Consider the following 25,244-nt stretch of genomic DNA (forward strand, 5'->3'; position numbering starts at 1 on the left):
CTATATTGCAGCTAGGTATAAAGGTGGGATAGTTTAACTATAATTAAATATGAAATTCATATCAAATATGAAATCTGGAACAATAGTTACGTTTTCTCATGGGAGTGGGTTCACAATGGATTCAAAACAGACAGGCTAGAAAACAAAAAAAATCATTTCATGACTCAAAAAATGTCTTTCGCAAGCAATAGTAGCTTTTTATTTAACAAAATTGTCATTATTTTTAGTGACTAGAAGACTATAGTCTTTTATTCTATTTAGTGTTTGTTTTAGTGTTTGTGGCGCTAATACATAATTGTGTGAAATTAATTCCCGCCAGAAATCAATTCGCAAACTACAACTTGCTCTGTGAAAAGTGAACCCGGAGGACTTTAAGACCAGGGAAGAGTTGCAGCACAGCATTCCAGCGGCTTTCGCAAATGATCTCTCTTTATTTGTGGAAATAGGTTTCTCCACACCTCCCCGTCTGCCTCACATGTCGAGAAAAAACTAGTATAGAAACACACGGCAGCTGATAACATATCAAACAGAAGTTCAGAAATCACCTGTGGTAGACTAGGTAGGTTATCTATGTCCAGGTAGGGACTCAGACACTCTCTTCTGTCTTATTGGATTTACAATATTCTCTTCCTCTTTGGAATGAGTTTCTGGAGAAGCAGAAAGAAGAATGACGACAACAAGTAAGTTTGCATATTTAACTTTTTTTCTTTTCTTTTTTTTTTGCCCGGTTGAGAGAAATGCCGTACGACAGATACAAGAAGATAATCTGCATAAACTAGCGAGAGACTTAATAGGCTACTTAACAGTTTTATCAGTGATTTTCATTCAAATATGAAAATATATAGACATCAACGTATCTATGGCATTTTTAATGTACACTAATTCTAATCTTTACTAATAACCTGTATGTTAATGACAGTAACTATGAAGTGGTACCCAATAGTTGTATTTACAGGTGAAAATCACATTATAAATCACATAAAATAAGTGCTATCTAACGTTAGCCCCCTAATTAATTAATTAATTAAACAAACTTTTATCTATGTAGTGATTGGCTTTTCTTCTATTATAGTGAATTAGCCCAGCATGGCTATAGCATGAAACTTTCATTGATAAACTGACTATCAATGAAAGTTTCATGCTATAGCTGGGCTAATTCACTATAACTTCTGTATTACAGGCTTATTCCTTAAAACAGGGATTTTGTTTTTTAACTGTTTAGATTTTTTTTTTTTAACCTCATCCCACTGTGAATGAAGGATCCTCAGTTTTAAAACTTTAACACCTGTAGGCAGCTTTAATTAAGAACAATATCTAGGACTACTACATTATATAATGCTTAACAGATCTTTTTTATTCTTTTTTTTTAAATTATTTGGCTGAATATAGTGTAATGAAATAAGATACAGTTTTGTATAGCCGCCTTCATGGCCCCTTGCTGAAAACCCTGCTTCTAAAAGATATGTTTGGGAATAACATACAATTAAAATCTATTTTCCATGATTCTCATCAAGAAATATAATGTCACTACAGGAAAAACAGGCATAGAATATTAACCGTTTTCTAATTAATATTTAAAAAGTATGTTGCAAAGTAATGGGAACTACAACAACATGATAAGGGACAGACTCAGGTTAATCAAAAGGCCTAATGTCAACAATAATGTAGCAGTTGACGTCATAACATGGATGAGATTTGGAGCGAGCTGATTGGATGATACCTGTTCTCTCATGGTATAACTCCACCTCTTCATTTAAATAAATCAATGACATCACATGTGCTGCTTGCTTCTGTCTGTTAATGCTTAACTGTGTTTATTACTTTATGACATGGGGAGTAGAGGTTCCTGTCACACTGAAATTTGTTACATTTTCTTTAAAAAACAAAAATGTTAATTTAATCATTCAAATAATCATTGCTTTCTTTTTATGAATTTCTAAATTAAAACTGTTTGTATACAGCTGTTCAGTGGGAAGTTATTTCCTGTTTAACAAGTGTGGTATAATTAAATATAATGCTGTTTATATAACATGCACACATTTTTAAGGTTGTCTTAATAAGATAATAACTAAGGTACTGAATATCATGTTTAAGGGAACTCTTCAAAGCTGATGAAATATGATCTTGCGGGTTTTTCCGAGATATTGTTTGTGTTCAGTCAATAATGGCTCATTGAATAAAATATCAGATTTAGTTCATTCATTCATATGCTTTCATCTGATTCTGATCCTGATCTGCTTTTAGGGATTCATTCAAAACTGAAAAATCGCTGGACAGCCCCACGTCTCCATCCCAGTGAGTGTGTCACACTCAATCAACCCGTGTTTCTACACAAGATCTGTTGTCTTTGACACTAACAACAATTAATTAAGAATTGAAACACATGTACATGCCAACACTCTGTTAACTGATAAAGAATGTCATATGAGAAGTTTGTGGCAGTAACTATAAGATTGCTTCCTCTTTTCTTTTTTTTTTAGGTCACCCATCATAGAGAAAGACGGGCTGGACCCGGTCATCACTGATTATGGGTAGGATTTCACATCCACATTTCTTTTTCAAACTTTACTTTCCACTTTGCTCTGCTGCTATCATGTTTTGTAAAGAAAATCGATCTAGAAAAAAACTTGGTTGTTCATGCGTAAGTGAACATGAATAGCAATACCCAGATTAGCCTTTGTGGTGCGACAGGTGAGATGATATTATCATGTTACTTCCCACAATGCATTGCAATGCTTGTGTATTTTATTATAAGAGAAGCAATAATTGGTACGGAGCATATGAATGTAAATAAATTATTTTTTAAGCCTTGACTGTAGATCTTATTAACATCTGTTCTGTATTACAGATCGTCACATAGTCAAACTATGGAGGTAACATCTCGTTAGAGAGATTTAATGATTGTCCTCATAAAGGGCAGGTTCCTGCCATCCTTCACATGTATTATTCAAAGATTCACTCCAGATGGCTTCTACATCAGCTACACCAAACCCAATATAGAATGAAGCTCTGATACATAATATTCAGTCAACAGGAGGCTAATTATCTTTTTCTTAATGAATCATCTCAATGTAATGACCCAGTCATGCAAGTTACAGTACAGTAACCATTACTCTGATCAACAGCTGATGATGCATACCGCACCAGCATTACTACTATATAGATAGATATGTAGATAAGCTAGTTTATGATTTTAAAAAAACAATGTGCAAAAACATCTAAAGCTACCTGAGAACTATGCGCAGGTGTACCTAGGACAAAAGCTGTTTTAAACTCAAAGTTGGTCATTTGTGGCTGTACATATTTAAATGTTTTTCCTGTCTGCTTGCTTTGGTGTCACAGCTCAGGATGTGGTTCCATCAGCCAATCAGCTTTGTCATGTGGCTCCAGAGTATGCAAAAGAGAAGCATTTCTTTCTTTCTTTCTATATACTGCTCTATCCCTTTCTCCTCAACATGCCACAGGCTATGTCACTTCCTTGTGCTGATTCTGCAGTCTGCAGCTGTCTTCTGTGTCTCATGATCTCCACTGTTGTGCACTGATTTACAGGCCCGCCATTGTGTCGCGTGTTATTGACTGCTGTGGAGTTCAGATTGTCACTTGACTGCAGATGCATGATGTCCACTTTAGGAGCGATTTGCTAGGTGGATTCTTAAAAAATTGGAACCGCCTCCATTGGATCATTGACCAATCAGAGGCCAGGGTTTAGTGTATAGCATGAGGGTTATACTGAGAAGAGGAGGAGGCTAAGGTGGCGTGTGTGTGTGTTAGAAGGCAGGGAAACAGCGAGAAAGAAGCAATGAGAATATTCTCTCTGTGTGATAGTCATCCCAATCTCATTAAGCTCTGCGTTCCTTCCCTCTGTCCTCTGCAGCTTGAGTGAGTTAATGTGTATGCGTGCTGTAGCCAGAGGGAAGCTGCTGCTCTGCTGACAGGAGCCAGTACGAAGGCCTGTTCTTACACACACTGTGAATTACTCTGCGACTCTTCTCTCTCCTTTTATTCCTCCTTCCCTCGCTTTACTTCGCTCCTCGATCTCACTGTACCAGATGAAAATGTCAGGAGAGGCAGAATCTTTGTCAAACGGGTAAGAACGGCACATAGCTGACAGCGTGCTATTGTGTGTGAATGTTTGTTTTTAGCAGTGATTCGAGACTATTTAAGTGGTTCTAACATGAGAATGCTTTTACAGGCTGCATAACCAGAAAAACAGGGAAGGTTTGGAAATATTAGACAGGTAATTGTTTTGGATGTCCTTGCTTTCAGAGCTGTCATTTGTTTAAGTGTAGAGCACAGCTTTTTGTAGTTGTTGTGGGAGTGTTAGTCTCTTAGCAATGAGCATGTGCATGTATAGTGTGTGTTTTAGAGTCAGCTTGTTTGTTCCAATCATTCCGGTGATGATCATCAGTAGTCAATTAACCCCCAGGCGGCATCAGCTTTTGAGAATCGCTTGGTGTCAGCACAATTAGTTTTTCGAGCGCAATACAGATGGTACACGGTGAGCAAAGGTTAATTTTACCTCTGTCGTAGTTTCTGAACAAATCACAGACCACTTCCTTTTGCTAAGCAGGCTCGATGTAGCATGCGCAGTTCTTTATTCATTCAAATCATCCTGCTCCGATATCACACATCAGCATCAGGGAGGAAATTCACTCTGTGTTCCTCCTTGCGAGGGTGAGAAATGCAAAAAGCTGATTGTTGCTGACTGTAATTTAGTTTTACTTTTAGAAATATGAGGGTTGATTTCACTTTTTTGGCCCAGTAAAAATACAAAAAGCTAATTGTTTGAGACTTTAATTTAGTTTTACTTCAGAAAATATATCAGGGTTGATTTGACTTTTTTTTTTTGGTCCAGTAAAAATGCAAAAAGCTGATTGTTACAGACTTTAATTTAGTTTTAGTAAATTAATTTTTAGTTTTAGTAAAAAAGTCCAGTAAAAATGCAAAAAGCTGATTGTTACAGACTTTAATTTAGTTTTAGTAAATTAGTTTTTAGTTTTAGTAAAAAAAGTCATATCAGGGTTGATTTGACTTTTTTTGGTCCAGTAAAATTCATTCTGCAGTGTAAGACCCTCTTTACGTCCGTTTTGGGCATCGCACAGCACCCACATTTTTTATATTTTATGTTTATATTAATATATGAATGTTCTATATGTATGTGTGTGTGTATATATATATAATATATATACAGTCGAGCCCAGAATTAATCATACCCCTGGTAAATATGATCAAAAATGGCTGTAAAAAATAAATCTGCATCATTTATCCTTTTGATCTTTCATTCAAAAAATTGGCAAAATCCTAACCTTTCATTTAAGTAAAAGAATTGAAAGTGGGGGGGAAATCACATTATAAAATAAATGTTTTTCTCCAAAACACGTTTGAGTGGCAATGAAGATTACCTATTAATTGTCATTTAAGTGAAATTATTGAACTTAAATATACAAGCTTGATAAAAATTATCATTCTAGAAGAAAATTTCAGATGGCACTTAGAGGCTTTTGCATCTGAACTCTTCATATATATATGCATACATGCATACATACATACATACACACACACACACACACACACACACACACACACACACACATATATATATATGTATATGTATGTAATCAATCATTTTTAGAAGTGAATTTAGGCATCACATCTTTATCATGCAGAGTATGAAAAATGTTCATCTTTATTCTAAAGATTACATTTAAGAGTGCTTTTAGACCATTTTATGTGAATATTAAATTACAGATAGGATCATGCAAATGTTAAAAAATAGGGGAAAAGAGCATGCACAGATAAATATCCAATGTAGAATTCTTATCTCTAGCGGTGGTGCTGATGTATAATGTAGATCCCTGTTTAAAAAGTGAATTAGTACTGTGGCTTTTAAGTTACATTAAACCACAAGACGACCAGCATTTGTTTAATGTATACCACCTGATTTAAAACTCACAGATTGTTTCATGCTGTGGAAGTGTGGATGTTTGACATTGTTTGAGCAGGAAGCCATGCTCCATTAGCAGCAGGAGTCAACAGCACTGAAGTCATCAGCCAGGCGTTAGAGGCCCGACAGCCAAACCCATCTCTCCTTCGATAGGTCTGACAGTTGCTCGTGCCATCAGTCGCACTGCTATTGGGCGTGCGGATCGCATAAAGAGCGTCTCTGTGTGGGCTGCCGTTTGGAATGCAAAGATTTTTTATGTACTTTCAATTTCCAGTTCATTTGTCCACTTACGGAAATGCGCTGTGAATGGTTGTTTTCAGCAGAATGTTTCAGGGTGGAAGAACTATAAGAGGTTGTTGGATTCCATTAGATTAGGATGCGTGCTGTAATCTTAACAGGCCGAGGTCAGGACCATTACAAATTTCAACTCAATTTAGAAATTAATTTTGAATGCTGCTGTTATTTGAAGAATGTGTCCCTTGTCCAGATATACAATGAGCTTTGATCTTGATCATTTCTGTGACATTTGCTTTCTTGTCATGTGTCTGAAGGAACGGTGGAACTGATCTTGTGCGCTCATAAACGATGGTTGTGTTTATTAGAAATGCTGAGAAATATACGTTTTGCATTAGTGTATCATCTAAATAACATGTAGCCTACATCATTACAACATTGTAAATATTTGACCAGTAGATCTTTTATGCAGGACTCTTTTAAGCATGAAATTGATTATAGTTTTTATGTTATATTTTTCACTGTCTCAGGATAGTTGATAGAAGGGTTTGGGACTGTGTGTGTTCTTTTAGTGTCATCACAGTGTAGTAAGTAGTTTACAGCTCAGGTAATTTTCATTGTAGAAATGTGCCAGTCACACTCAGCTATGATTCTGTGATTTGACTAGTCATGTGATTTCGACATGGCACATGAGGCACCCTGTTCTGTGTAACAAAACTCGTCTACATCATTTGAACAATATTTTTAAAAAATCATATTTATTACAACATATGTAAAACCATGTTTAATGAGGTGTAAATCACTTTTTGAAGGGGCGTAAATGTTCATTGCATCACCAATGATTGCTGCAGTGTTATAATAATAAATGACGTGCGAATGCCAGGAATCTGATTCATTGCATAGCTATGTAATTTATTAATCTTCCATGAAGAGGATTAAAAATCCTGCTGCTTTAATTGTTAAATTGCAAAACTCCAGAGTTGTTTTATGAGCTGTGTGGTATTGTCCTGTTTCTCTCAGCCCTCTTCTTGTCTATCAGTGTATCTGCAAACCCACAACTGCAGTTAATTAGCACATGCAATGATTAAAATTTCTAAATCAATGTTTATATAGATTTATGCGCTTATGTGAGCGTAATAGTTTGTAATATACACAAAAAAAAAAAAAAAAAGTTTAATTCCTGCCAAATCTTATTGGACTATAAATTTAATTACTAATGGAGAAAAGCAATTCAAAATAAATGAAATGGATGCAAAGATGCTTTTAAACATAATGAAGACATTTTTACAGTGTACAGTGCATTGCTTTCATCATGAATGTATGAAGCCCCATAATGACCAAATGATAGTTTAAATCAAATGCGAAATCAATTTTTACTCCTCATTAAACTACTATTTGTGTATTTAGTCTGAAATTATCATGTTGATTGTTGTTAGGTGCAGTAATGTCCAGTTAAGAGACATGTAGCCTACCTGCAATATGTAGACACACACTAGCTAATAGCTATGTTTCCTTCCAAAGTTGTGAATTTAACGTATGTGCAAAATGGGAATGTTTCTATTCCTTGTGTTCAAGAGAACAAAATTGCCACTTCCTGGGAAATTGGCATAAAATATCTAATAAAACTGGAAGTAGCTGCAATAAAGGAAGCCACTGTGGCTGATTTGTTTTGAATATCTTAAATGACTTGCGTCTCAGAGCGTGCAGACGAAATGCAATAAACGCTGTCATGTCATCTTGCGTTTGGAGGCGGATGCCTGCTGTTTGGGAACGCAATCATGTGAGACAATTCTGGTTGGCTATTATAGCCATCCATGATGATGACTGACTTTGGATCAGGCACTTCAGAATGACCAAACCAACATTTGAGATGCGGTGCAATGAAATTTGTCCACTGGTTAGTCTAGTTATCCAATCACATCCTCTGATGAGGCAAAGTCACATTAGTTTTTTTTTTTTGTGCATTAAGGAGTTTATTCAGATAAAATCTGATTAAAATTGTATCCACTTCAATTGAGCGCATATATGATTTTTGTATGTGCATTATTATAAATTATGCACATCTTGGTATTTCCATCCAGCATTTTTTTATGTGATATCCCAAAATTCACAACAACAAAGAAATAGGTGGATGGAAACATAGCTACCGTTTAAGCACTATGTATATTTTGATGAGTACACTTTCTCTACACACTCATCTTCTCATTATTCTCACGTTCCCAGTGTTTTCTCAGTTAACACACACTCACTCACCTGTGCCTCTGTGCGTATGAAGGTGACATCCGCCTCACTGCACTTGTGTCTAAATTGAGAGGCTCTGGGGGGATTCTCTGCAGCAGAGGGCTGTGACTTCACACACACACAAAACAGGCTTTATGGGGGCAGTGTGAGATTTTCTGCAGATGCTCAGAAAGACCTGCTGCGTGAGCCTGAGGTTCCTGTCCAAGATGACACCTGATCACTACTTCCTTGAGCCGATTCACAAGCTGTTGTGTTGCCTCAGAGCACAATGGCCCTGTCCCAAATGGCATCTTTTGTGTGTACTCAGTCCTAGCCAGGAAAATTGAATTTTTAGGAAATGCTAACTATAACTTAAAAATCAAAATGTATTTATTGTTTGTTTGTTTTTACTTTAATTGCATTCAGACTGAGGCTTTGGAAAAAGTAGCATTTGTTTATAAGCATTTTCTTTCTTTTCCTTTCTGTATCTGTTTTAGGTCGGAGAGATCTGACCTGTCAGTGGCTCTTCAAGACTGCATGGAGGCACTGGATCTGTTCCTGCGAAATGAATTTGACGAGGCTCTGACCAGACTTAGAAGCAGGTAAAACTAAAACCGCCCGTGTTTCATCATTTTTGTGTGATCTGTAATGATTATGGAGGTGGGAGAGGTTCTGGGTTTGGATCATTCATCTGACTTTAGCAAAACAATTTTTGCGTGTATGGGTGTGCGGCATAGAGACCTTGGCTTGTACGTTTTCATAATCCGTTTGAATCACTGTTCATAACCCATTTAGAATCTTATGAAGTGTTTAACCTGTTTTGTATTTGGTTTCATGCATTGAGTACATCTATTAATTTACGCTGAGTTGTTCCTGTACATCGCTTTGTGAGATGAGTCTTTATCCAGTCAATCATTGGGTATTTCTCAGGTTAATCTCACATAACCCAAAACCAACTGAATTAGTTCAGCTCTCTTGAGATTCACCTCAAGCTCTTTTCTTCTCCTCACTCCACACCCTGTTTTCATGAGTATGTGCTGTGTCTTAGAGCATCTCACATTTCTGCCCTCTTCACTACTCGCAGATGTGGATGGGTGTGTGCTTTTGTGTATTATAAATTACATAATTATTTGGTCCATTTTGTAATCCTTGGCATCTTTCCATCTTTGTCCCCTGGGTCCCTCCACTTTTGTTGGGGTTGCATTCAGGGTAAAAAAAAACCTTTAAGCCACACCTGGTTGTGTGTGTGTGTGTTCATGATTATTGTATTAAAATAATTGAGGGTTGGAATATCATTCCTCAAATTTACATTAAACCATGTATAATATTGCAGTTCCTAATACAGTTAGCCAACACTGCCAAGCAACTTTGTTTACTCACCAGAGGCAATTTTTACTCTCACAAGTACTAATTTATACCCTGCTGGTAAATAGTTCTGTTTTACATTTTCAGGTCAGGTCATCTGTCAGGTATTAGTTTGGCACATTCATGTGTACAATTCAAACTTACATTATACAACTATGATCCAGAATCCAGAAAAGTTGAGACATTTATCCTCAAACATTGGAAATCTTTTCTTTGTACTTTACCAGTCAGTTAAATAAAGTTGAAAGAGAATGAAAAAAAATCACATATTATTGATTTTATTGCATTTTATTGCAACTTTTCTGGATTTGGGGTTGTACATAAACGCTGATCAGCAAGGTATTGATTTGAACAATCAGAGGATCTCACTAAACCTTCTGCTGCTCACTGTTTGAACTTGCAAATAGTGAAGTCACAGTTTGAGATTAACTTAATAGGTTTGTTTTAGTCACGTCCCACCCCATTCCAGCCAGCAGGGCAGGGCCTCTACATGCACAGAGATAATGAAAGGTACATGTGTAAGAGTTTTGGAAAGTAAGTAATAAACAGAGGTAGAAAGAGAGATGAAGAAATGTTTGACTCAAAAGCAAAACTATCAGAGTCCATGTCTGTACAGGTTCAAAGTTGGAAAACAACTCTGCTGAGAGTGTTAGAGATGATCTTTCTGGCTACGTTCACACAGTGGACTGTTCCTTTAACAGGAGTTTAATCTAGCTCTCCAACCACCATAAAATGAATATGAACAGAACTCCAATTCATTCTCCAGTCTGACGTGTTTTGCAGGACATCTGATTTGACTTTGACAGGATAATAATGATTACACACTGGTCAGGAGTTTAGGCCAGTGTTTGTGATTCTGTAGGAAAACAGCAACTGTAGACACAACAAAAGCTCAAACTCTGTTTCAAATCCTGATATTCATTTGAGTGTTTGAATTTATTTGGTCTTGCAGATTTTGCAGTATAATCTCAGTATTGTCTAATCCTGTTCCATGACACAAAGTTTGCCATATAAAAAGTTGGATAGGTATTCTTTAAGTATTCATTATGTGTATTGCCCTCATGGTATATTGTTATCTATATGTCATTAAATGATCAGAAAGCTTCCCCCAAATATTACAATATTGGTATAGAAATGTATTGTTTGGTTAAAAAATGTAGAATATGCTTCAATCCTGTTCTTGTCACATCAACATTATTCTAATTCCACCTCTGCAAAGAAAAGAGTGGTAAACCTGTTTATCCAGACGTCACTCTACTCAGGAATGTTGGACCAGTGGCGTCACATTCTATCCTGTTCCCGAAAGAACTGAAAATGCACTGTAGAAAAGTCACTACATTAAGTTTAACTGCTGCCTAGAATTTAGATATATCAAAAGTTGCAACATGCATAAAAATGATTGAATATTAAAGTGCTATTTTGACCTTTTTGAATTAAATGACAGAAATTGTCACTTGTTAAATAAACTGAATACTGCATCCACATTTTTGTTTTGACAGCTTGTATTTCTCTGGTTGTTTTTCATATTGTCATTAGTATTAGTATCATGTTGTTAAGAATTGTCAGGATACACAAACACCTTCCCCCATTTCCATGTCTCATTCCTGTAATTGATGATGATATTGAGTGTTTCAGAAGTGAATTTTCTTTTACCGTCACCTAGTCAAACCACCCTTTCCATTGTTCTATATATAGATCTAATGCAGCTTCTTCCTTTGTGTTCTTTGAAAGGAATAAAGAAAGCATGTACCACGCGCTCACATATGCCACTATACTGGAAATGCAGGCCATGATGACCTTCGAACCGGAGGACATCTTGACTGCAGGAAACACAATGAAAGAGGCACAGGCTGTGTGTCAACGGTGTGTTATCCTATTTTATCTGTCTGTCTGTCATGTATGAATATAAATGTTGCTATAGTCGTAACATAGAGTTATCAGGGTGGTGTCTACATTGGGCTTGTATTCCATTTCAGGGCCCAGACTCTGCTTTTAGCATCTATACACTATTTTCAGGTTCCTCTCGCTTATGTCACATTTGTGTAGGTGACGTAATCCTAGAATGCTGCAGGTCTAGGGCTATTACCACATCCCAGATGGCAGAGGAATTTCAGAGATCCACGTCACACTGTGTTAGAGGGGTGTGACAATCTGGTGTATGCTTGTGTTTTCAGGCAACTCATACACCCTCTGTGACTCTGCCACGTCACACAGGCTCGTAGCGCTGATCAGCTGATCCCACACAAGCTCATAGCTGCTCTTCAACTTTTCGCACATCACTTACACTGTCTGGTCCAAATAATAGCCGCCACGTATGCAGGATAGTAAACCAGTTCTGTCACAATACATGCTATACATACCTCACTACATTGATCTTAACTGGTCTAACAATATAGATCAGGTATTCAAAATACTATTGCTACCTAAAACCTAAAGTCGGTGTCATTCATTCAAACTCCTTCATTTAAATCCTCTTGTAAATATACCTGAAGGGAATTGGGATCAGGTCACAACACAGACCTGATTCTAACCTGCATTTCCCACATTAGCACCACAGACCAACATGTTTGAGGCTCATGCGCTAATTGCTAGGCCACAGCGCTAACACATGATTAGACCCATTTTATCACCTCCTTCACATTTGACTAGATCTGATTACAAGTTTAGGAGCCATATAACAGGTTTCTATGCTATTGTTCCACAAACTCTGATCTATGTTCATTTATACACTAGCAGTTTAAAGAGCATATATAAACCAGTGTTTCTTTAGGTGCAAGAATCATTGCCAAGTATTCTTACACACATAATGAATTTGTTTTGGTGAAGCTTACAGTACGCAGGGGGGAAATAGAATAAAAAAACTAGACAGATGATAAAATAAGTGAATAAAAAAAGATACATATACTGTCTAAAGTTTGGAACAATTAAGATTTTTCTAATGTTTTTAACCCTTGTGCATTGTTCAAATTTACTACCTTTCGTTATGTTCGTGGCTGAAAACAGCCACTACTTTAAACTGCTGTAAAAATGTATCAGATAAATATTTTTTTCAATTTTTTTTGCATAAATCTATTAATCAACCTCAGTCCTGCTCAAAAATACTAAATGTTTAAAAAAAAATCAGGATTTTAACTCTTTAATTGCCAAATTCGTAAATGATGTCACTGATTTGGGAAAAAAAACACACAAAATGACTCATTTTCAATATAAAATGTGATTGTGGACTGGATTTTTTTTTACCTTTTATCACAGTCTTGGACATGTCAAAGATTAGAAACAACATTGGTTTTGATGCATTGTTAGTTTTTGTGCAGCATCAGATTTTAACTTTTTCTCCCTCATTTACTGTTCGTGGCTGTTTTTGCCCCATTGACTTCCATTATAACCACATTTTTTGATTGCAAGCCATGACACCATATAATCATGCATTTTTGATTGTTGGTGGTTTTCCCTGTTGGGAAGAGGTAAAATTTGTAATTTTTACTGTTGATAACCAGGTGGAACCATTAACCCTTTAGATAGGCCTGTGCAAAAAAAAGCTTAGTTTCTGGCTTTTACATGGAGTTTATATGGAGTATAATAGCATAATAAAGTGTGTGTGTGTGTGTGTGTGTGTGTGTGTGTGTGTGTGTGTGTGTGTGTGTGTGTGTGTGTGTGTGAACTCACCTTGATGCGTCTGAGAAAATCAAAATATGCACCTCAGCTCTCAGAACTACATGGAGTAAACAAAAACAAAGTAAGTGTATTTATGCATCTGCTGCCTTTTGATGGTGAGAAATGCAGACTAAACAAAAACAAAGCAAGTGGATTTAAACGCGTAAGCCTGCTGGTCATTTGATGGTGAGAAGAGCAGCAAGCAACATGAGAAAGGGCTTGACTTGTAGTGAAGTTTTAGAGATGATTATGCAGCCTGACCCCTCCAGCGAGCTGCAGGATGTATCGTCTTCTCCCTCTGACACCACAGACTCAGGAGAGTCAGATCCTGATTTGGATGTGGCACCCTCATCATCCTCTCTAGCTTCCACTGAAGGCGAGGAGGATTCAGAGGATCCTGGATCTGAGTGGATTGGGAGAAACAGCAAAGTGTGGTTTTCCACTAACGCGGAGGCAACTCCCTTTCTTCAGCCGCCAGAGGCGTGACTCCAGGGCCGACGCGCTATGCCATCACAAGGCATAGTCATACATGTTTGTATGACTGTACAAACATGTATGTGTTGACGCAAGTCATGCTGACAATGAGGTCAATCATCTCCTCCGTAAAAAACAGATTGAACATGGAATCCATGTTCTGGACCTTTGCGAAGGCATAGCACGTCGGCCCTGGAGTCACGCCTCTGGCAGGCTGAAGAAAGGGAGTTGTCTCCGCGTTGGTGGAAAACCACACTTCGCCGTTTCTCCCAATCCACCCAGATCCAGGATCCTCCGAATCCTCCTTGCCTTCAGTGGAAGCTAGAGAGGATGATGAGGGTGCCACATCCAAATCAGGATCTGACTCTCCTGAGTCTGTGGTGTCAGAGGGAGAAGACGATACATCCTGCAGCTCGCTGGAGGGGTCAGGCTGCATAATCATCTCTAAAACTTCACTACAAGTCAAGCCCTTTCTCATGTTGCTTGCTGCTCTTCTCACCATCAAATGACCAGCAGGCTTGCATGCATGCGTTTAAATCCACTTGCTTTGTTTTTGTTTAGTCTGCATTTCTCACCATCAAAAGGCAGAAGATGCATAAATACACTTACTTTGTTTTTGTTTACTCCATGTAGTTCTGAGAGCTGAGGTGCATATTTTGATTTTCTCAGACATCAAGGTGAGTTCACACACACACACACACACACACACACACACACACACACACACACACACACACACAAACAAACAAACACACACACAAACACACACTTTATTATGCTATTATACTCCATATAAACTCCATATAACTCCATGTAAAAGCCAGAAACTAAGCTTTTTTTTGCACAGGCCTATCTAAAGGGTTAATGGTTCCACCTGGTTATCAACAGTAAAAATTACAAATTTTACCTCTTCCCAACAGGGAAAACCACCAACAATCAAAAATGCATGATTATATGGTGTCATGACTTTGCAATAAAAAAATGTGGTTATAATGGAAGTCAATGGGGCAAAAACAGCCACAAACAGTAAATGAGGGAGAAAAAGTTAAAAATCTGATGCTGCACAAAAACTAACAATGCATCAAAACCAATGTTGTTTCTAATCTTTGACATGTCCAAGACTGTGATAAAAGGTAAAAAAAAATCCAGTCCACAATCACATTTTATATTGAAAATGAGTCATTTTGTGTGTGTTTTTTCCCAAATCAGTGACATCATTTACGAATTAAAATCCTGAATTTTTTTTAAACATTTTGTATTTTTGAGCAGGACTGAGGTTGATTAATAGATTTATGCAAAAAAAAATGAAAAAAATATTTATCTGATAAATTTTTACAGCAGTTTAAAGTAGTGGCTGTTTTCAGCCACGAACATAACGAAAGGGTAGTAAATTTGCCCACAGTGTACTATTGAGTTTTTGAAAAATTTCAAAGCATTTTCCCAAAATATGTGTCAAAATAAGATTTGTCACCAAAAATCATTCCATTTGCTGAAACACAGAGAAAGTTATGGCCAAATTTAGACTAAAAAATACCCCATAGTGGATGAAAACATCCCCAACAGCACATAAGGGTTAAAATAAGTCTCTTATGTTCACCAAGGATGCATTTTATAAAAATTAAAAAAATAGACGAATAACACCTATGTGCTCAATAGACAAGATAGAGTAAATATGTATTTACAAAATCTATATACAGAAGCAATTATGCAAATGAATGTGAAAACGTTTTTTTTTTTTTTTGCATTGTGGGGAGAACTGTTCATGATGTAAATGTCCTCAGGGAAGAAACTTTTTTTTAGTGCCTGACGCCCTGACCATTCTGATGCTCAGTGGCTAAACTGTTAACATCATGTAGTTTAATTACATTGTGGTGGCTGTCACGTGACGTGAGTGATAAAGAGTGACTTCTGTATTCCATAAATGCACAGACCTAATGTTCCCGCATTTAAATGTGGTTGTCACTCGCAAAACTTTGTAGGGTGTATGTGGCCAGTATCTTTTTGTTTTTTGTGTAAATTTAATAGAAGCCAAACTGACACAGAATAATTCATGTTTGTCCCTCAGCGGGGAGTTGATTTACTCAGACAGAAAACAGACAGACATTGTGTCCGCCTTAGATCCAATCCAACTGCTCTGTTTATATGGCCTGAGGGATACTATGAATCAAGCCGTGCTTTGACTATTGGGTCGAGTGCCAGTTTGTCTGCTGTAGTGGGTCCAGCTTTCACACACTAGGACTTTAACAGAGAACGCAAGGCTGACCTCATCCGACTATGCCAACAGGAACCACTACTGATGGATCATTGTGTTGTGTTAGAACAAGACTGACAAGGATGTGTTTGTCATTACAGATACCGTAAGAAATCTTCCTTCAACAGCAAAAACTTCACAGAAGGTGGGTGCCTGCATAAATGTATCACTAAATGATTAATTGGCAATAAGGATGCATCAGTATTATGCATCATATTTTAGGATCTTTTAGAGATATTTACTTGTTTGCCACTATAATACTCTTTATGCAATCACATCCTCAAACCATGGAGACCATATCATGTGGCTGCTTTTTTGAAAAGGCCATGTGTCATTCATACTCCCACCACCAGATAGTCTGAAAGCGTAATTTCATTTGTGTCCTTCCCAGAGGAGCTCCATGCTGAAGTTTGCTACGCCGAATGCCTCCTCCAGAGGGCAGCACTCACTTTCCTTCAGGTCTGTCCCAGGGGTTGATTCCCTGTTGTTATTATGTGAGTGAAACATAATATTGTGCATAAAGTTGCTTATCTAAGATTTACTGCTTCTTTCAGGATGAAAATATGATCAGCTTCATAAAGGGAGGAATGAAAGTGAGGAACAGCTATCAAATATACAAGTAAGACCTGCTGCAGTGTTGTTGTAGTTCATTTGGTAATTGAAGTGAAGAAATAAAATAAAATAGAAGTGTTTAATAATAAAGTTTAAATACTGAAATTACTGCAAATAAAGATACATATAAAAAACTAATGCTAATAAAAATGACAAAAGCATGATAAAAAATATTAAAAAAATACAATACAAAATAACTACTAAATAACTGAAAATATAAAAATAAAAGCACATTCAAAAAATTAATAAATACTATAGTGTTATATAAATAATCTTAAAATAACATTGACCTGTGAAATAACACTTATTCATATTTCTCTCTCATTTAATGTGTATGAGCTTTTATTGCAGCTGAATTATTGAACTAAAATATAAAATATTATTTTAATAACACATATTATTATTGATAATTTATTTTCATTCCTTTTTATTACAAATTATTATGTATTATTGTTATATTAAACTTTTGTTAAATAATAATAAAAACCATTAATAAAAATAATAAAATAGAGTTTCAAGTTTTCATGCAAGTATATCTGTATGTCTGTTTATATGTGTTTGTGTTTCATTGCAAGGGAGCTCCATACAGTCCTGAAGTCCCCAGGCTATGTTCACGGTGACAATCATGGTCATTTTGAGGGAGGCGTTAAGCTTGGGGTCGGGGCCTTTAACCTGGTGAGTGCGTTATGTCATGTGTTTTCTTGTGACTTAGACTTAAAAGGCATCCTATTGTTCCCTCTTAAATCAAACCATGACCGTTTATGAATCCTAGCACTGAGTTTATTGAGGACAAGGCTGTTTTCTCAACCCCTCACCTGTGTTTCTCCCAGATGCTGTCGTTGTTGCCAACACGGACTCTCAGGTTGTTGGAATTTGTGGGCTTCTCTGGTAACAAAGTGAGTATTGTGTAGTACTAAGCTTAGTTTGGCTCTGCTCACGTTTGGCGTGTACAAATGAAATTTAATCTGAGCTTGGTGATTTTTTTTTTTCTTTCTGACTGTCTTAGCAATAAAGGGTGTCAAGGTGTTTTTATACACTATAACCTGCCATTGTTACCTTAAAGAGCTTTTTCAACCTGATTTAACACATAAAGACTAGTTTTGTTGGTATAAATTAATGTATTTAGGTTGATTCTGCGATATTAAATAATATTTTTGACTTCCATAAAACCAGTTAATTTAAATGTTACCATTTTGTACTTGTTTAAATGTAGTGAAGCACGGAAGTGTAGTCTGTCTTAACCATGTTTGTTTATTTTACAATCCACACTGTGTGTGTGTGTGTGTGTGTTATAGGAGTTTGGTCTTCAGCAGCTCCTGGAGGGCTCCTCTGAGCACACGTTTAGGTCTTTCCTGTGTAACATGTTGTTGCTTTGCTACCACACCTTCATGAGCTTCATTCTGGGTAAGACAAAATTGCTTCTGAATCACATGTTCAAATCATATGTAGCATATCAAAAGTAAGTAACCATGTTATTCTGTGTCATCTTGTGTGCATGTGTGTGTCCTTTAGGCACTGGAGAGGGAGATGTGGTAGATGCAGAAAAACTGCTGCAGCCTTATCTTATAAAGTATCCGAAGGTACTTACTTGACCAGTGAAAAAGCCAAACACACTAAACAGAACAAAAACATGAACAGCTTTTGCAACCAGACTGCGGCTGCAACCAGAACCACACTGCAGCTGAAAAATGTTCATGTCACTGATGATAATAAAAACTATTTAATTATGTTATATGATGAGCATCTACACAGCCGCTGTTATGAAATAATAGAGTATGAACTTCTGTGCTTTTGTCAGGGATCCATTTTCCTGTTCTTCGCTGGTCGAATTGAGGAAATTAAAGGAAATCTGGATGCTGTAAGTGATTGTTACCCTTATGTAACGCATAAAAAGCAGAGTCTTGATTCTTATCAATTTATATTTTATTTCTCTTGCCTATTTGCATGTGTTCATATGCATGCTCTTGTCCTGCAGGCTATTAAGCGTTTCGAGGAGTGCTGTGAAGCTCAGCAGAACTGGAAGCAGTTCCATCACATGTGTTATTGGGAACTGATGTGGTGTTTCACTTATAAGAGGCACTGGAAGATGGCCTACTTCTACGCAGACCTGCTCAGCAAAGAGAACACCTGGTCTAAGGTGAAACCCTAAAATGTACAGTTGACTGGTGCACTGAACAGATACTTGACTCTGAAGAGTTTGCTTGATCTGTTTGACATTCAAAATTGAATGGATAATCTCTTTTTAATTTTAGAATTTAAATGCGTAAAATATGTGTGTATATGTGTGTGTGTATAAATATATATCTCAAACAAATTTTATTTAATAAAATTGAAGATTTTGCTCTGAGTTTAAAAAGCTCTGCTGATATAACATGAATGGAGGCTGAGGACAATTAATCTCCCGCCGGGATGGTTGTGTTTACTGTGCAGTTTGGAACTCATCGCTCTTTTTTTTCTCTCTCACACACACACACGCACACTTTTTTTCAGGCCACATATGCCTATATGAAAGGTGCTTACCTCAGCATGCTGAGTCGTGAGGAATGCCAGCCGTTCGCGGAGAATGAGGTGGCTTTGTTTAGGTAATGGCAAGGGAATGGTGTGTGTGAGCCTGTACGTATACGTTTATGTCTGTGCACTTTTGTTCATAAGAGGATGTAATAACATGATTAAATACAAATATATAAATTAGATAACATGACTATCAGATCAGGAAAAGCTCATTATCTATATACATTCATTCAGTTCAAGCAAGCATTGCAAATTACCTTATTTTTGATCTCATATTTAATTTGAACCTCTCATGTAGCCCATCCACTATAAATTGACATTATATATGTATGAATTTTATTGTAAAATACAAACTGTGATCTGTTTTGCATTTTTCAGGCAAGTTCCCAGTCTGAAGCAGAAAATAGCAGGGAAGTCATTGCCCACAGAGAAGTTTGCCATCAGAAAAGCTCGACGCTATAATACAGATAACGCCATTCCTCTTCCTGCACCTCCATTGGTCAGTGTTCAATGTTATATGGATTCTATTGTCTGTATTTATTTGATACTGTCTGCAAGTGCCATATTTACATAGTTCACACAGGATGTGTTCTTGCATCTTTGACCAGCTATACCTATTAATAGACACGGTACTTCCTTAAAAATCTATTCCAAGACAACGCTACAACAAACATAATGAAATGACCCTTCACAATTGATAATGCTTTACAATGAACTCTGTTAGAGAGCTACATATGGCAATTTTATATAAAGCCATCTCCGTGTCACTTTTACAACATTTGAAATCCCTCAGTTCTCGCCAGTGTTGATTCTCATTTTATTACAAGCTCTGTTGCGTTCCCTTTTTGCCAGCAGACTCTAGTCTATTCCACGTTTTTTAAAACAGGTAAGTCACAAGGTTTGAGATTTAGCATGCTCCATATCAACCTTTCTCGCTCATTATGACAAATAGCCAATGCCAATCCCACACTGTACATGCCTGCGTCAAAGTAGCCAGAGCAACTTTTCTCTATTTACTTGCACGGGCGAGTGACGTATGTTTGCAATTTCCTGGGAAAACCATCCCGCTAGGTCTAAAATATAAACACTTATAATAGGCTTACCATAGTTAACCAAGGTAAGACAAAAACACGTTTTGGATTGACTGATGATGCATTGAATCATTATTTAAATTTTGTCAATTTTAGAACAAACAAATTACATTACCTTTAAAAAAAGACAAAACAAGCATGAAAATAAGCTAAAACGACTAAAAATCAAGATATTTCTTCTTATTAGGTTATTTTTATAACAAATAAACATCTTTCTAGGTATGCCAAGCTCTAAAATATTTTATTTGGCAGAAATTGTGAGTGAGGGGGGGCCTTCAATTATTGTTGACAATGAGGGGGCATTGAAGTCAAAAAGTTTGAGATCACCATTCAGATGTGTTGAGTTTGAAAATGTACATGCAGCGTCGTACTGCATCTAAAAACATGCTTCCTGTTCCATTGTGTTCTGTTTTGCTATTTTTTAATGCTAGAAGACGTCCTGTGTAAACGGCCCTTTAATTAACAGAGTAAGGAATTAGACCATCCTGACTTGTGTAATACAGTATAAACAAAGGGAAGCACCTGCAGTCTTAGATTCTCACTCATTGTGTGGGTATGTTTACACGACAGGAGATGATGTATATCTGGAATGGCTACACTGTGATTGGGAAGCACAAGGACCTGACTGAGGGCATGCTGAAGACCCTGGACGAGGCTCAGCAGATGCTTGAGCAACATCCAAGTAACCCCCCCCCCCCCCACACACACACAGTGCAATACTGCTTATGCTGTTGTCCACTTTTAAAAAAAATAGTTCACCTACAAATAATGTAATTATTTATTCCCTCATGTCATTCCAAATGATATTTTTGAGCAGGGACAGTTATAAAGAATTTAAAAATCAATACACAGCTCTTTCCATGCAACCACAATTCATAATGACCATGTGCATCAAAAGTAACAGTGTGTTCCACTGAGGAAGAAAAAAAAATCAATACAGACACAGTCTATGTATTTCCATAAACTTTTTTTCTGACATAAATGTCTCTGTGTGTTTGCCCTCAGGGTCTGAGTTCACCACAGATGACCAGTGTGTGGTTAGTCTGCTTAAGGGGCTCTGTCTCAAACACTTGGGTTACAAAGAAGAAGCTGAACATTACTTCACCCTCGTCCTCTGCAAGTCAGTCTTGCTCTTTTGCTTCACAACAAATCACACTAATATGAATCGAAGCGTTTGTGGTTTCCCTTGTGAAGACTTAAGTAGACATGGCCTATTTTCTGATACTGACTCTGCAGACTTGTATTAAACATCTAGTAATATCAAGCTGGAAGAGTCTGACTGGTAAAATGATGTGTTCTGTTGAGTTAAAGTGCCTCTATGATGCTATTTTAAACATCCCTAATTTTGTTTCGGAGGTCTCCTACAATAGGTTTACATGCATCCAAGGTTAAAAAAAAACAAACAAAAAAAACACTTCAATTTTCTTTCTTGTATTGAATTGAAGAGCATCACCTCTTTTCTCACAGTGTCTGAAACCGTTCGATAAAGGATTTAAGTCCTTCAAAACCCCCACTTTCCGAGACGTTCCTCTGGTCTGATTGGTCAGATGGCCCAGTCTGTTGTGACTGGTCAGAAACCAAACACCCATTGTCGTATTTGAATTTCAGCTCTGGAGGCTTCCTCATCCGTATCAATTCCAGCGTGAGTCCTCATCCTTTGGAAATGCATGCAAAGTGGATTCGCAGCGTAGAAAACCGCGTCTTCTCGATATGTCGACAACACAACATGTTACTACAGTGTTTGAGGGTGGTCCAAAGTACGAAGTAAACGTTGTTCACAGACAGCCAATGAAGAGCATAGGCTGGAATTATGCAAATTTGCCACAAACCTACGTAGATATGTTACGGAAGTGAGACTGGAATTGCTGAAGACTTATTTCAGCAGTTCAGAATGAATTCTTTCTTTTAGGAGACTATAACTTTATTTGTCGTACACTTTGATCTTTAAAACTTTGCAGACCTTTTACATTCACAAACAGCTATATTACACACTGCATGAAAGGTAATAAGTGAAAAAGCTAAATAAGGGGCACTTTAATCTCCAGCGTGTCACAGATAATAGAGAAAATGATTAAACTTTTGTAAAAATGTCTTGGGTCACTGATCTAATTCAGTCTCTCTACTGATGTTTATTCTTGTACAGTGAGAGTCTAATTAAATATGACCACTACCTGGTGCCCAATGCTCTTCTGGAACATGGTTTGCTGTGTTTGGAGGAGGGCAGAACAGAGGAGGCCATCAAACTTCTGGAGACAGCCAAGTAAGTTGTGCCTATATTATAACTAAAGGCTACCTCTTAAATAACAATGTACACAATGTGTGGATGGATGGGGGTATTTATTCAAATCTCTGAGGAAAATATTTTTTAGTTCTTAAAAAAAGGGACCAAGCTAAAAAATTGCAAAATATTTAGTGGTCTTTTAATGGTCTTAACCATTTTAATCACAAATCACTGGTCAGGAAATTAGCAAGAATTGCACAAATACCGTAGATAAAGTAACTTTGCACGGAATAGCCTTCCCCTATTCCACATAGCCTTCCACTTTTTTTACATGAAGAATCAGTGTTGTTCCACTCAATCTTAATGGCTTTAGTTCAAACAGTTCATGAGTAGTTTATTACTATATTTCTCAGCAGATTTTCAAAGACACCACTCTGGAGCATCACCATGTAACTCGTGTTTCATTGCGATTCATCACTCCACACACAAATTCCCATATTCTACCAAAAGTGCATTTGGTTAAATACTGCTATAATTATAATCATTTCCTGATTAATAATTTGTGGTTTAGATAATTTGGCTGTGGGGGCACAAAAGTCATATATTCCACCATGACACACTCAGTCATTGCCTTATGAGTACTGAACACTATTAACAATGATTTCTTTGCCAGGCAAAATTACAAGAACTATTCCATGGAATCACGGACACACTTCCGGATCCAGGCAGCGCTACATAAGGCACGGGGCACAGCTGTGAATGGAGACTGCTCACCCTCCAGCCCTTAACTGTTGAGGTCACCGCAGGGGTCACAGAAAGCCAAGATCAGGCTTGATGTGGGTTGCTAAATGCCAAGAGGAGAACTAAAAGAACACATGACCAATCAGAGTTTATAGTGACAAATCAGCTTTATTTAATGACGTACACAATTTAAGGACAACAGCTGCATGAATATGTTTTGTGAGGCGGTGCAGTTCAGTCAAGACACAGGAACGACGTCATGCTTTTATGATGTCATATAAATAACATTGTGCTAGTATTTTAAATGTACCATTAATAATAATGATAATATTAATATAATACAATATATACAAGTTATGCCAGTCCAATAGGATTATATTGGTACAGCAAGCTAAGAACATTGTGAACTCAAGTAAGGCCATCCGTCAATCATTTGTGGCTGCTTTCAGACCTCTTGTTGGTAATTCTCTTCACTATTGGTCACCCTGTGACATCAGTAGCCTAGACATGGCTGTGCCTTACGGCTAACCGATTTATTTGGATTTAAAGCACGTGCATAAATATTAGTTTCCTTTAATCTTTGGAGTTTAAATAGGTTTTAAAATAAACCTATTGTCCAGAGGTAATTTGATGAACTTAAGGTTCGATATCATGCGTTACTCTTTGGATAGAGTACTGTGGCCTTGTCAAATCTCACGGACAGGATTCCTTTTCTAAGCTTGATTTTATCATATAGCATTATCATTGTCTTTCTGTGTACATAATTAGTCTGTTTTAGCAATGTGTTTTAAAAAAAGAGAAAACAAGCATCTTCACAACAGCATAAAATGACTGTTAGAATGTAAACTGGAAGTTTTGTGGGTTTAGTTAGCTATTTCTTTTTTAGTATTTATTCACTATGATGGCGCCTTTCAAAATGTCCCGTTTTAAGTGGGCAGCTGAATGTGTCTTTTAGAAAGGCAGTCTCCTTCATGTGGACTTGGTCCAGATCGTACTTGAGCTCAAACAAACAAGGCTTTTAGATACATGCAAGACAGGCTGGCATGCCAGCTCCAGTCAACGTGAGGGATGCATTGACAACCACTACAGCTATACTCTACGCAGAGAAAGAAAATTTGAGCTGGTTCAGGACAGAGGATTGTACTTTGTTCATGTTTGTACTTTGTTGTATGAATGCTTCTTCATGGAGCTTTTCCCCCATTGTTTTGAGAACCAACTAAACACAGCTTGCATTGTTGTTGTCAAGTATTTTATATTGATTTAGCCCAGATTAGTTTTAATAGTGTCCATGGATGGATTTTTGCTCTTCTGCAATGTAATCTTTGTAGTGCCTGTTTTATGAGATCCATCCAGTTCTACCAAAGTCAAACTTGCATTAAGCAAAAACAATCATGAGCTCATGTTGCTCAAAAATGTCAACATGCCATGTTTCAAGTGTGGTAAACATTTAATGATACATGGGTTTTTCATTGCAATGGCTTTTGTTTCTCCCTAATTGAAATTGTTTATTGATTTAGATTTTACAGACTTTGGGCTATAGAGGTCAGCAAATTCTGTATGTGGTGCATGGCTACTGTGTAAACGCATTCCTGTAAATACTGGACTCTTTTTTTTATTTAAAATTAAATGATATAATAGCATTCCCAAAACATCTTTGTTTTCCTTCTTTGAACTATGGAGCTAATATATATTATATACTATATAACCTAAATAATATTAAAATGTTTCATTGTTAAAGGGATAGTTCACTCAAAAATGAAATAACCATTGACTCGTTTACATAAGGTATTTCATGTAAATGAGTGAATTATGTTGAATATGCTGTATAATTTTATTTTTCGCTGGAGCATAAAAGGAGATGTGCAGAATTTTAGGGAGTCAGGACTGACAGTCTATATAATCACTATAAGTGTTGGGTAACGCATT

General features: G+C 36.9%; 1 protein-coding gene across 2 annotated transcripts; it reads left to right on the forward strand.

The window, feature by feature from the left end:
* Nucleotides 1-491: 491 nt before the first annotated feature.
* On the forward strand, nucleotides 492-24,967 carry ttc39a (tetratricopeptide repeat domain 39A). 2 transcript variants are annotated; one of them, XM_084086971.1, is made up of 20 exons: nucleotides 492-680; nucleotides 2,245-2,295; nucleotides 2,481-2,531; nucleotides 8,896-9,000; nucleotides 11,495-11,626; nucleotides 16,244-16,287; nucleotides 16,534-16,601; nucleotides 16,697-16,761; nucleotides 17,330-17,429; nucleotides 17,585-17,650; nucleotides 18,050-18,158; nucleotides 18,267-18,334; nucleotides 18,553-18,612; nucleotides 18,730-18,891; nucleotides 19,245-19,336; nucleotides 19,644-19,764; nucleotides 20,927-21,038; nucleotides 21,362-21,476; nucleotides 22,500-22,616; nucleotides 23,251-24,967. In XM_084086971.1, exons 1-20 carry the CDS (start codon nucleotides 640-642, stop codon nucleotides 23,363-23,365), a joined length of 1,794 nt encoding a protein of 597 aa, XP_083943097.1. In that variant the 5' UTR covers nucleotides 492-639; the 3' UTR covers nucleotides 23,366-24,967. The 2 variants fall into 2 exon arrangements, with proteins under 2 accessions (XP_083943097.1, XP_083943098.1); XM_084086972.1 differs by lacking the exons at nucleotides 492-680; nucleotides 2,245-2,295; nucleotides 2,481-2,531 and adding an exon at nucleotides 3,950-4,087.
* The last annotated feature ends 277 nt before the right edge of the window (nucleotides 24,968-25,244 follow it).

Source organism: Abramis brama (assembly GCF_963993115.1).
Source record: "Abramis brama genome assembly, chromosome: 16".
Classification (NCBI taxonomy): Eukaryota; Metazoa; Chordata; class Actinopteri; order Cypriniformes; family Leuciscidae; genus Abramis; species Abramis brama.

What these genes read in the sequence shown, in the direction of transcription:
- ttc39a (XM_084086971.1), top strand. Translation starts at nt 640, where the DNA reads ATGAGTTTCTGGAGAAGCAGAAAGAAGAATGACGACAACAA. An exon ending in GCACAGGCTGTGTGTCAACG is followed by an intron (nt 11,627 to 16,243) that starts GTGTGTTATCCT and finishes TTGTCATTACAG; the next exon opens with ATACCGTAAGAAATCTTCCT. An exon ending in TTCACCCTCGTCCTCTGCAA is followed by an intron (nt 21,477 to 22,499) that starts GTCAGTCTTGCT and finishes ATTCTTGTACAG; the next exon opens with TGAGAGTCTAATTAAATATG.